We start from the raw sequence: 13,869 nt of genomic DNA, 5'->3' as shown, positions 1-13,869 counted from the left end.
GGTGCAGGTCTACAATTTTGTTTCTGGTGTCCTTTGACAGCTCTTTGGTCTTGGCCATAGTGGAGTTTGGAGTGTGACTGTTTGAGGTTGTGGACAGGTGTCTTTTATACTGATAACAAGTTCAAACAGGTGCCATTAATACAGGTAACGAGTGGAGGACAGAGGAGCCTCTTAAAGAAGAAGTTACATGTCTGTGAGAGCCAGAAATCTTGCTTGTTTGTAGGTGACCAAATACTTATTTTCCACCATAATTTGCAAATAAATTCATTAAAAATCCTACAATGTGATTTTCTGGATTTTTTTCCCTCAATTTGTCTGTCATAGTTGCCGTGTACCTATGATGAAAATTACAGGCCTCTCTCATCTTTTTAAGTGGGAGAACTTGCACAATTGGTGGCTGACTAAATACTTTTTTCCCCACTGTATGCATAGTCACTTTAACTCTACCTACATGTACATATTACCTCAATTACCCCGACTAACCTGTGCCCCCACACATTGACTCGTTACTGTTATTTTACTGCTGCTCTTTAATTATTTTCTATTTTTTACTTAACACTTATTTTTCTTAAAACTGCATTGTTGGTTAAGGCCTTGTAAGTAAGCATTTCACTGTTGTATTCGGCACATGTGACAAATACAATTTGATTTGATTTGTTTTTATGTTAAATCCACTTCAATCAGTGTAGATGATGGGGAAGAGACATGTTAAATAAGGATTTTTCATCCCTGTGGAATGCTTTCGACAACTTGTAGAGGCCAATGCCCCGATGAATTGAGGCTGTTCGTAGGACAAAAGGGGTTGCAACTCAATATTAGGAAGGTGTTCCTAATGTCTTGTACACTCAGTGCATTCGGAAAGTATTCAGACCCCTAATTTTGTTACGTTACAGCCTTATTCTAAAATGGATTTAAAAAAAAAACATTAATCTATACACAATACACCAAACAGGTTTTTTGCAAATGTTTTAAAAATAAAAAACAGAAATACCTTATTTACATAAGTATTCAGACCCTTTGCAATGAGACTTGAAATTGAGCTCAGGTGCATCCTGTTTCCATTGATCATCCTTGAGATGTTTCTACAACTTGATTGGAGTCCACCTGTGGTAAATTCAATTGATTGGACATGATTTGGAAAGACACACACCTGTCTATATAAGGTCCCACAGTTGACAGTGCATGTCAAAGCAAAAAACAAGCCATGAGGTCAAAGGAATTGTCCGTAGAGCTCCGAGACAGGATTGTGTTGAGGCACAGATCTGAGGAAGGGTACCAAAAATGTTTTGCAGCATTGAAGGTCCCCAAGAACACAGTGGCCTCCATCATTCTTAAATGGAATAAGTTTGGAACCACCAAGACTCTTCCTAGAGCTGGCCGCCCGGCCAAACTGAGCAATCGGAGGAGAAGGGCCTTGGTCAGGGAGGTGACCAAGAACCGGATGCTCACTCTGACAGAACTCCAGAGTTCCTCTGTGGAGATGAGAGAACCTTCCAGAAGGACAACCATCTCTGCAGCACTCCACCAATCAGGCCTTTATTGTAGAGTGGCTAGATGGAAGCCACTCCTCAGTAAAAGGCACATGACAGCCTGCTTGGAATTTGCCAAAAGGCACCTAAAGGACTCAGACCATGAGAAAAAATATTTTCTGGTCTGATGAAACCAAGATTGAACTCTTTGGCCTGAATGCCAAGCGTCACCTCTGGAGGAAACCTGGCACCATCCCTATGGTGAAGCATGGTGGTGGCAGCATCATGCTGTGGGGATGTTTTTCATTGGCAGGGACTAGGAGACTAGTCAGGATCGAGGGAAAGATGAACGGAGCAAAGTACAGAGAGATCCTTGATGAAAACCTGCTTCAGAGTGCTCAGGACCTCAGACTGGGGCGAAGGTTCACCATCCAACAGGACAACGACCCTAAGCACACAGCCAAGACAACGGAGGAGTGGCTTCGGGACAAGTCTCCGAATGTCCTTGAGTGGCCCAGCCAGAGCCCGGACTTGAACCCAATCTAACATTTCTGGAGAGACCTGAAAATAGCTGTGCAGCGATGCTCCCCATCCAACCTGACAGAGCTTGAGAGGATCTGCAGAGAAGAATGGGAGAAACTCCCCCAATACAGGTGTGCAAAGCTTGTAGCGTCATACCCAAGAAGACTCGAGGCTGTAATCAATGCCAAAGGTGCTTCAACAAAGTACTGAGTAAAGGGTCTGAATACTTATGTAAATTTGATATTTCAGTTTTGTATTTTTAATACATTAGCAAACATTTCTAAAAAACTATTTTTGCTTTGTCATTATGGGGTATTATGTATAGATTGATGAGGGGAAAAAACAATTTAATCAATTTTAGAATAGCGGCTGTAATGTAACAAAATGTGGAAAAAGTCAAGGGTTCCAAATGCACTGTATATTACAAGATAGCACACCAAAGACAAGATTAAGTACTGTAAACTATGAGGTGAAAAAATAGTACCCTCAATTTCATGTCACATGTGCCGAATACAACAGGTGTAGACCTTACAGTGAAATGCTTACTTACAAGCCCTTAACCAACAATGCAGTTTTAAGAAAGAATACCCCAAAAAATCACACAAAATAATACAATAAAAAATAATTAAAGAGCAGCAGTAAAGATAATAATAGCGAGGCTATATACAGGGGGTATAGATAATAAACAGAGAGTAGCAGCAGCGTAAAAGAGGGGGGTGGGGGGGCAATGCAAATAGTCTGGGTAGCCATTTGATTAGATGTTCAGGAGTCTTATGGCTTGGGGGTAGAAGCTGTTTAGAAGCCTCTACCCCAATACCTTTTTCTTGGGAACAGATACTTGGGTTAGTAGACTGCAGTCTGCTGTAGGAGAGGTGCTCAAAGTACATACATCCTCATCTTCTCAAATACTGCTGACCTCAACAGAATTACACAGGACGGTAGATTTCCAGGAAGAGGATTGGGCAGCCCTGACCTAGGGTACAGTGAGGGAAAAAGGTATTTGATCCCCTGCTGATTTTGTACGTTTGCCCACTGACAAAGAAATTATCAGTCTATAATTTTAATGGTAGGTTTATTTGAACAGTGAGAGACAGAATAACAACAAAAAAATCTAGAAAAACGCATATAAATTGATTTGCATTTTTAATGAGGGAAATAAGTATTTGACCCCTCTGCAAAACATGACTTAGTACTTGGTGGCAAAACCCTTGTTGGCAATCACAGAGGTCAGATGTTTCTTGTAGTTGGCCACCGGGTTTGCACACATCTCAGGAGGGATTTTGTCCCACTCCTCTTTGCAGATCTTCTCCAAGTCATTAAGGTTTCGAGGCTGACGTTTGGCAACTCGAACCTTCAGCTACCTCCACAGATTCTCTATGGGATTAAGATCTGGAGACTGGCTAGGCCACTCCAGGACCTTAATGTGCTTCTTCTTGAGCCACTCCTTTGTTGCCTTGGCCGTGTGTTTTGGGTCATTGTCATGCTGGAATACCCATCCACGACCCATTTTCAATGCCCTGGCTGAGGGAAGGAGGTTCTCACCCAAGATTTGACGGTACATGGCCACGTCCATCGTCCCTTTGATGCGGTGAAGTTGTCCTGTCCCCTTAGCAGAAAAACACACCCAAAGCATAATGTTTCCACCTCCATGTTTGACGGTGGGGATGGTGTTCTTGGCGTCATAGGCAGCATTCCTCCTCCTCCAAACACGGCGAGTTGAGTTGATGCCGTAGTCTCCCGAGTGGCGCAGTGGTCTAAGGCACTGCATCGCAGTGCTAGCTGTGCCACTAGAGATCCTGGTTTGAATCCAGGCTCTGTCGTAGCCGACTGTGACCGGGAGACCCATGGGGCGGCGTGCAATTGGCCCAGCGTCGTCCAGGGTAGGGGAGGGAATGGCCGGCAGGGATGTAGCTCAGTTGATAGAGCATGGTGTTTGCAACGCCAGGGTTGTGGGTTCGATTCCCACAGGGGGTATGAAAAATAATAATGTATGCACTAACTGTAAGTCGCTCTGGATAAGAGTGTCTGCTAAATGACTAAAATGTAAATGTAATGCCAAAGAGTTCCATTTTGGTCTCATCTGACCACAACACTTTCACCCAGTTCTCCTCTGAATCATTCAGATGTTCATTGGCAAACTTCAGACTGCCCTGTATATGTGCTTTCTTGAGCAGGGGGACCTTGCGGGCGCTGCAGGATTTCAGTCCTTCATGGCGTAGTGTGTTACCAATTTTTTTCTTGGTGACTATGGTCCCAGCTGCCTTGAGATCATTGACAAGATCCTCCCGTGTAGTTCTGGGCTGATTCCTCACCGTTCTCATGATCATTGCAACTCCACGAGGTGAGATCTTGCATGGAGCCCCAGGCCGAGGGAGATTGACAGTTCTTTTGTGTTTCTTCCATTTGCGAATAATCGCACCAACTGTTGTCACCTTCTCACCAAGCTGCTTGGCGATGGTCTTGTAGCCCATTCCAGCCTTGTGTAGGTCTACAATCTTGTCCCTGACACCCTTGGAGAGCTCTTTGGTATTGGCCATGGTGGAGAGTTTGGAATCTAATTGATTGATTGCTTCTGTGGACAGGTATCTTTTATACAGGTAACAAACTGAGATTAGGAGCACTCCCTTTAAGAGTGTGCTCCTAATCTCAGCTCGTTACCTGTATAAAAGACACCTGGGAGCCAGAAATCTTTCTGATTGAGAGGGGGTCAAATACTTATTTCCCTCATTAAAATGCAAATCAATTTATAACATTTATGGATTTTTTTGTTGTTATTCTGTCTCTCACTGTTCAAATAAACCTACCATTAAAATTATAGACTGATCATTTCTTTGTCAGTGGGCAAACGTACAAATTCAGCAGGGGATCAAATACTTTTTTCCCTCACTGTACTTATTATCTAGGACTGAATACAGTATTACATGCACATAAAATTTTTGTTTTGCAAATGTTATTCAATTTCCTGTAGAAATACACACTCTGCCACCCAAAAAGATAGAGCTATTCATTTGAAAGAACTAAAGAAATGCAGACTAACGCAACCTTGTGTAACAAGGGGTAAATAAAAACTGCAATCCTAATTGAAACATTAAATAAAATAACTCCCATTTGCTCATACAGTGTTCTCATTATTTCCAGTGCTCTCACTGTAAAATAAAGCCATCCATGTCTGTCATAGGATTACAAAGTGCTGCTTCAGCAAAGCCTCATGTTATGTAGAGGGCATCCGTATCATTGTCATTCTGAGCGCTCACCACCACACTGTTTCTGGCCTGCTGTCTACAACTCTGTCACAATGTCTCACTCTATAAGCATGTAAGACTGGTTGGCTGTTCCTCAATGAAAAGGAATTCAGTGCTCTGATACCACCAGGAAAGCCACACCAATGTACCAAATTTAAGCCACATTTCCAGCCACCGCCCCTGACTCCATTGCTTGGGGACATTGATACACCAGCACGTTTGTAAAATCAGATCTTTTAGGTAATAAGATAATGATAAGATAATGAAAAATCAATATGGTCGTCTTCACTTTACAAAGTGTGCATGTGTTGGGAGCACTTTCCCCATCTTCATCCTGAATATTGTGAGCGTCAACTTGAGCAGACTGAGGACTTGTGCCATTGAATGAGCTTGCGTTCTCAAAGAGCTTGCTGTCATTATAAGGGTTAATATATGATAAAGCTAATTCCTCCTGCTGCTGTACCATGCCAGCTATGGGCCGCTCTATCAGCAGACAGAGAAGATGTGTGTATAGAGAGATGAGGAGATGTGTGTGTACATGGATGTGATGTCAGGCTCAGCAGAAACCTCTGCAACAACATCTGTCAGACCTCCACCACCAGCTGCTACATAGAGCAGTCAAGCAACAAGCTATAAAAATGCCAGCCAATAGTGAGCTATTATATTATTGATGATCATAGACTAATCTAATTTACTACAATAGGCTTTATAACATACTGTTCAATGGATAATACACAGTAAAGAATATTATAATGTGTAACTCAACGTTCTCGGAAACCAATGTTTTGAGGAGCTGTGTGGATTTGAAGGGAAAGGAACTCACTGAGCTATTAAACCACAATTAACTGGCTTTAAATCAGAGTATTGACACTGGTGCTGTATTTCTGACTAATGCTGTTGGTCGTAGTAGCCTTGTTGTCTCAGTAAATACCCCATGGGACTTATGGTTTGAAGTGCTGGATCCATCTGCCTGCAAAACATGCAAAATGTTATGTAATGTCATGTAACATCATCTGTAGGAGATTTAAACATCCCATTTTTGAGTTAAATGTGGGAACGGTGACCTGCTAATCAGCACATCTTGTTGTAATGAGGCAGGATCAAGACATTGTATGACAGAAACACTAACTGCACTAAGACAGGGGCTCACGTGACCACAGAAGTTAGTTACAGTAAACGTTAGCTGGCCTGTTTAAAACACACATGACTCTGCAGGGTGTGTAGTGTACTATCTTTGTGTGCTGAATGGAACAATATGTACAAATAACTCTGAATAGGGCTCGGAGAAAGAAAACGGTCTTACTACATATAAAGCACACACCAACCACTACTCTTACAGAGTACTTGTCATCAAACTAGCATGGATCATCTGCAATGAGAAGAGCCTACAGCTAGTTTATTCAATAGGATTTAATATGGAAAATTATATTATTGGATGACACTCGGAAAGGCAATGCAGTTTATTCTTCTTTTTGTCAGTAAATGTTCCTCACTGGTTTGTGTCAATCAATTAAAACTGCCTTTGAATACAATTGGAAAAGAAAATGAAGAAATAAAAGCTTTCATAACTTTAACATGTTCAATTATAAACTTAATGTGAAATATATAAACAAATCTGTAGTTACTATCTATAGTAACTACACTACATGACCAAAAGTATGTGGACACCTGCTCGTCGAACATCTCATTCCAAAATCATGGGCATTAACATGGAGTTGGTCCCCTCTTTGCTGCTATAACAGCCTCCACTCTTCTGGGAAGGCTTTCCACTAGATGTTGGAACATTGCTGCGGGACTTGCTTCCATTCAGCCACAAGAGCATTAGTGAGGTCGGGCACTGATGTTGGGCGATAATGCCTGGCTCACAATTCATCCCAAAGGTGTTCGATGGGGTTGATATTAGGGCTCTGTGCAGGCCAGTCAAGTTCTTCCACACCGATCCATTTCTGTATGGACCTCGCTTTGTGCACGGGGTTATTGTCATGCTGAAACAGGAAAGGGCTTCCCCAAACTGTTGCCACAAAGGTGGAAGCACAGAATCGTCTAGAATGTAATTGTATGCTGTAGTGTTAAGATTTCCCTTCACTGGAACTAAGGGGCCTAGCCCGAACCATGAAAAACAGCCCCAGACCATTATTCCTCCTCCACCAAACTTTACATTGGGGCAGGTAGCATTCTCCTGTCATGCGCCAAACCCAGATTCGTCTGTCGGACTGCCAGATGGTGAAGCGTGATTTATCACACCTGAGAACGCGTTTCCACTGCTCCAGAGTCCAATGGAAGCAAGCTTTACACCACTCCAACCGACGCTTGGCATTGCGCATGGTGATCTTAGGCTTGTGTGCGGCTGCTCGGCCATGAAAACCTATTTCATGAAGCTCCCGATGAACAGTTATTGTGCTTACGTTGCTTCCAAAGTCAGTTTGGAACTCGGTAGTGAGTGTTGCAACCGAGGACAGACAATTTTTACGCACTACGCGCTTCAGCACTCGGCGGTCCTGTTCTGTGAGCTTGTGTGGCCTTCACGGCTGAGCCATTGTTGCTCCTAGATGTTTCCACTTCTCAATAACGGCACTTACAGTTGACTGGGGCAGCTCTAGCAGGACAGAAAGTTTACAAACTGACTTGTTGGAAAGGTGGCATCCTCTTCAGTAAGGCCATTCTACTGCAATGTTTGTCTATGGAGATTGCATTGGCTGTGTTCAATGTTATACACCTGTCAGCAACGGGTGTGGCTGAAATAGCCGAATCCACTAATTTGAAGGGGAGTCCACATACTTTTGTATATATAGTGTATTTCTCCATCTCTGACTCACTACAGTATGTCTCCTGTTACTCTTAGTGTGAGCAGAAATACACCACAGAGAGGGAGAGATGATTTAAAGGACTATTCTAGAATGAGAAGAACAGTGTGGAAAATATCTCTGCAGACGTGATCACACCACACAAAGAGATCCCATCTGTCATTTCACCAGGGTGTCGCTGAGGACTGACATCATTAATTCACGCCTTCCTGTTAACCAGAAAACACATCACAATTCTGTTTGTCGCCCATTGGCCAATATATTGTCCCACTGTGTTTTCTTTCAAACGGGCTCCATTTGGACACAATTCTGATAACCTTAATGTCTGCATTGAGCTCAGACAGATCTCTGTAGGACTGGCTTTAAACAGAAGATGCAGCTGATTCAACCAATTCTACATTCAACCCCCACCTCACCCCCATCTCCCTCCCACCTAACACCCATCTCCCTCCCACCTCACCTTCATCTCCCACCTTACCATAATTTCCCTCCCACCTCACCCTCATTTCCCTCCCACCTCACCCTCATTTCCCTCCCACCTCACCCTAATTTCCCTCCCACCTCACCCTAATTTCCCTCCCACCTCACCCTAATTTCCCTCCCACCTCAACCTCATTTCCCTCCCATCTCACCCTCATTTCCCTCCCACCTCACCCTCATTTCCCTCCCACCTCCCCCACATCTTCCTCCCACCTCACCCCCCATCTCCCTCCCCTTCCTTGGCCATAACCAGGACTGTCATCAGGATGCAGAGGCTGTCTGGGGGACCACATAGCGACTCATTATTAATAAGGGAAAATGACAAGTGAAAATCCCTCCTACATGCTAAGAGACAGCAGCAGAGGCAGTCTGGTGACTGGTGGTAGTTCTCTTGGAGTGCCTAGCTCAGGCTAACTCAGCTCCTCTGCTATTCCCCTGCTGCTCCCCTGTTGCTCCTCTGCTGTTGCCCTGCTATTCCCCTGCTGTTCCCTGCTGCTCCCCTGCTGCTCCCCTGCTGTTGCCCTGCTGTTGCCCTGCTATTCTCCTACTGTTTCCCTGCTATTCCCCTGCTGCTCCCCTGCTGCTCCCCTGCTGTTGCCCCGCTATTCCCCTGCTGTTCCCCTGCTGCTCCCCCGCTGTTGCCCCGCTATTCCCCTGCTGTTCCCCCTGCTGCTCCCCTGCTGTTGCCCCGCTATTCCCCTGCTGTTCCCCCCTGCTGCTCCCCTGCTGTTCCCCCACTGCTCCCCCGCTGTTGCCCTGCTATTCCCCTGCTGTTTCCCTGCTGCTCCCCTGCTGCTCCCTGCTGTTCCCTGCTGTTCCCCCGCTGTTGCCCCGCTATTCCCCTGCTGCTGAGAGGTTTTGATGTGTTAAACAGATATTAACATCAGTAGTCATTTGTTTTACTTACTGGGGGTTGCTCATGTTGCTGTGTTGTTTCTGTGAATGGACGTCGACAAGATTGTTACTCTTGATTTAACCAGAGAGTAGAGACTTGGCTCATACCACACCTGTGAAGAAAGGTTAGAAAACAAGGAAGTTAGTCACAGTCTCTCCATAACTATTCACATTCTGACAACAGTATAGTATACACATCTCATGTATAAACACTTGTTCATTATACTTTTAACTATTTAACATTTGTTTTGAATGTCATGTTCATGAAATGTTTTATGAATTGACAGAATAGCTCGAAAACAATCAATTGATATTAACATAAACATTCTCATGACAGATTTAACTCTGCACCAGGGGCTCAGAAACATCACATCACTTGCATAGCAAGTAAGGAAGGATGAGAACACTTTATGCAATAGGCCCGAGTGGCACAGTGGTCTAAGGCACTGCGATGCAGTGCTAGCTGTGCCACTAGAGATCCTGGTTTGAATCCAGGCTCTGTCGTAGCATGCCGTGACCGGGAGACCCATGGGGTGGCACGCAATTGGCCCAGCGTCGTCCAGGGTAGGGGAGGGAATGGCCGGCAGGGATGTAGCTCAGTTGATAGAGCATGGCGTTTGCAACGCCAGGGTTGTGGGTTCGATTCCCACAGGCGGTATGAAGAAATATATAATGTAAGTCACTCTGGATAAGAGCGTCTGGAAATGACAAAAATGGAAATGGAATAGATACATTGAAGAGTTCATTTCCAGTCCATTCCATCAGCTTTCCACAGAGTAAACATGAGTGAAGAACAGCCAGGTGCATAGGCTTTACCCAGACAGAATCACAAATATCTAAGTCTTTGAAAAGGGATATTACTGCACAGACAGCTGCATTCCCCACATTGCAGGTATAAACTGAAGCTCAATTTGCAAGTGCCTCACTTTTGAAAAGTCTGATGAAGTTGTCAGCGGCAATATAAACACATATCAGTAAGCAGTATGGGCTGTAGAGGTCGTTTAACCTGAGCTTCAATCATTTAAATGCTGGGTGGGAGGAGTGGTTCAGTTGTATGAAGTCAGGGTAGTGTCTGTCTTACAAACAAAGGCAAAGGGAAAACCTTCAGACACACGAGCTGTGATGTGTGGTGTGGAGTCAGTATTCGGAGCTATAGCAGAACAGAGTAATGTAGCACAGCAGATTAGATGTCATTCAAGATAAATCAATTCAGGTCATTCAAGGACTAGAGTGTAATATTGCATCACTGCAATGCCCAAGATAAAAGACTGCACACAACTGGCACCTATATAAAATATGGCCACAGCACAGGCAATAGTGTAGGCTATGCGGTGGAAAGGTTGTTCGACCTGTGCAGAAAAGACAAGTGAGTGAAATTAAAGCATTGGAGATACTGTATGGAGGACTTTTTTTTTTTTTTTTAAACCAGTCAATCCCAGTTCCTAATGGATGGATGTGGCCATAATTCAAGGGCTGGACTTGACTTGACAACCTATCAAACAAGTTAGGTCTTTGAGACAAGCTTTCTGGGACCAGGTAGAATATTGCATAAAACATCCATAAATTCCAAGACTTTAGTAAATACTTACACTTCTGTATACTCATAATCAAGATAAGAGATCCCTCTAGCAGGCTGTAGATGAACTGTTGCCATATATCCATGTTGTCTCCAACATAGCTCTTGCATTCCTCCATACAGACTATAATTAATTGATTTTCAAATGGTTTCCCCAGGAAATTACGACATACAGCAATGCAACCATTTCATATTGTCCAAACCCTTCACTTCCCAATAGTCTACTGTCTACATTTTAGTATCCACCTCCTCAATCAGAACCCCAAATGTATCCTACATCCGAAGTTCCCCCAACAAACACATGGTTCTACCTCAAAGACGTGTCAACACTGATCCCTGCTAAACTGATTAAGGCTACTATGTCTCCATTATTTTTCACAAGGCCTTGGACAGCTTTCTACAATGACTATTATTCTGATTCAAAGCACGTGTAACAACAGACATATAGGTTGCTACTACACAGTAGATACTAAACATAGTACATTATATGTTTTCCTGATAATTTAGCAAAGCCAATGCAGCAATGATAAATTCCGAATAAGACAATTATTGTGGTCATTAAGGCGACAATAAAAGAAAAGGGGAGGAATGGATGAAGGAGCCGAAGTCACAGGCAGGAAGTATCAAAATGATTTATCAATATGCAATTCTGACAAATAAACCTACCTTTTATGCTCTACATTGTTGAAAGTATGGTCCTGACTCATGCCCTCCTAATGATGATGGTAATGTCTCCCTTGCCGATGATCAGTGTGAGCGAGGCTCGGTTGCTGTGTGTAGGCTGCTGCTATCCTCTTCAGATTTGGATTGGCTAACGACCCGTTCTGCTGCTTAGAATACAGGGCACAACGAAAAAGCCCGATCCTTACTGTAAGCATCATCATTCACGGAGATGCTTTTAAATGTCCACCACTATCCACATATTCAGTTAAACGTCATCTTTCAGAAGGAGGGCATTTTAGTGCCCAAATCGCGCCTGCTCACAGGGTTTCCCTACAATCACGCTAGGGACTCCATGTGCCCAGTAATAGGTTCATGACCAGGAGCTGTCCAGGTGCTGAATTGTGATCCCGCGTCATCCATAGAAGCGAGACAACAAACTATCTCTCACAATGAAATGTGAGATGAAAATCCGAAATAACTGACGTCTTTATGGCAGTCATACCGATCTTTTTCATGCCAACCACCCCCAGAAGCGTCGATGTAAAAACACTCTCGCTTCACTTCACCTCTTCAGAGCTTAATCTGTGTTCCTCGCGATAATGTCGCAGTGATAGCAGGACAGCATACAGTTCCAGTTCCAGTCACCTTGCTAAATATTAACGGGATGCTAAAAGGCTTGCATGTCACTATTCTCAAGGTTTTTCTGATAAAATATCAAACGGATTTTGTCTATGAGACAATTGGCTAAACCATGGTGTAAAGAAACAATCAATCACAGAACTTTCATAGATCTAGTATGCAGGGCTATAGGTTCCTCAGATTATGACTAACATTGAGGCAATCTTGTAGTTTAAAAAAGTAGTAGGCCTATTTAAAGCGGCAATCAGTAGTTGAAACAACAAAAAAGCGTTCTCGCCACCCCTGTTTCCGTAAAAAGCTGATGGATAGGGCTGGAGGAATGTAACCACTCTCAAATTCATAGACAGAGCTATGAATGCAAGGACTGACCATCCATGATATCAACATGATAGTTTTAACCACGTTTGAGGCTATATAGTGTTTGTTTACATTTACTTTGTTTACAGACATTGGAATGAAAAACACTTATATTTTGGGTTCTGATGGGGTAAGACATTCATAAGTTACATTCTTTAAGAATCAATGGGTACATTTCATTCATTCAGAAGTCCAAAAATGGATGAAGCAACTGCAGATTGCCCATTTAAACATTACATAGTAAGTATGATTACAAGAGGTAGCACTTATCCCTGACTTTTATCTCTGACATAAGTGTATTTTAACGTTGAATGTTTGTGAAGTATAAACTGCATGATAACCAACTATTCTGAATAGACACATTTCCCAATCTACAATCTATAGTGTTTGACCTGACAGTTAAATTCTCAACACTATGTGACAAGATGATCACTCCCTAATAGTGTTTTTCAACATAGCATATGGGTTATTTGATCAATGTGACAATATATCAATAGGATTGTATTGGTCCTCCAAAGCTGCCTAGGTAGATAAGTGAACTGCTAACGGTTTTGAAGAAGTCCACAGAACAATGTTTACAAGAATGCTGGAAGTGTTGAGGCAGGAGGAATGTCATTAAGATTCCCAGAGCAAAGCAAAGTTCCCACGATTCTAGCTATGCCGGTGCTGTTTGTTCCAATTCCCTCTCACCATACCAGTCATTCCATTGCCTCTCACCATACCCACAGGTTGTCTATTTAAAGCCAAGTTGAAGTCACACAGAAAACAGGTGATCCACCAGGTGATCCACACCCCACCTGGATAGATTGTGTGATCCAATCATAATTACTTGGCTTTGACAAACTAATCCATTCCTGTATCATTACAGTGACTGCAGACACCTATTGTCTGTATGAAGGTAAACCACCACTGCACATTCTCTTAGTGAAATGTCAACATTGTAAAAGTATCTATCATTTCCACAAGTGACTCATAAAAGCCTTTGTTTACTTACTCTATAGTGGGAATATTGTATTCTGAGGCAGTCATTGAAAACGACCCCATTTCACTATATCAGGCATCCTACCAAAATGAGTCAGAATCAATAGAGAAAATCCGGACATAAATGCCATTTACAATGTGGACAAACAGCTATCACAACATTTCTGGGCTCAAAGGAACACGCCCACATTAGTGCCTTTGAAGGCCCAACAAAAAGCAGTTGTCAGAGTTATTTTCAACAG

At 43.1% G+C, this 13,869-nt stretch overlaps 1 protein-coding gene across 2 annotated transcripts in view; it reads right to left on the bottom strand.

The window, feature by feature from the left end:
- LOC121531909 (transmembrane protein 266) overlaps positions 1–12,211 on the bottom strand; it is a 49,324-nt gene extending 37,113 nt beyond the window's left edge. For both annotated transcript variants that reach the window (XM_041837456.2, XM_041837457.2), the window contains exons 1-2: positions 11,654–12,211; positions 9,425–9,524 (exon numbers count right to left, since the gene is read on the bottom strand). In XM_041837456.2, the coding sequence (XP_041693390.1) occupies positions 9,425–9,438 (14 nt within the window). In that variant the 5' untranslated portion in view covers positions 9,439–9,524; positions 11,654–12,211. The remainder of the gene's footprint in view (positions 1–9,424; positions 9,525–11,653) is intronic.
- Between the last annotated feature and the right edge of the window lie 1,658 nt (positions 12,212–13,869).

Source organism: Coregonus clupeaformis, chromosome 19 (genome assembly GCF_020615455.1).
Source record: "Coregonus clupeaformis isolate EN_2021a chromosome 19, ASM2061545v1, whole genome shotgun sequence".
In the NCBI taxonomy this organism is placed as follows: Eukaryota; Metazoa; Chordata; class Actinopteri; order Salmoniformes; family Salmonidae; genus Coregonus; species Coregonus clupeaformis.
Note: the sequence above shows the minus strand (reverse complement) of the source record. Positions and strands in the feature narration are given on the sequence as shown.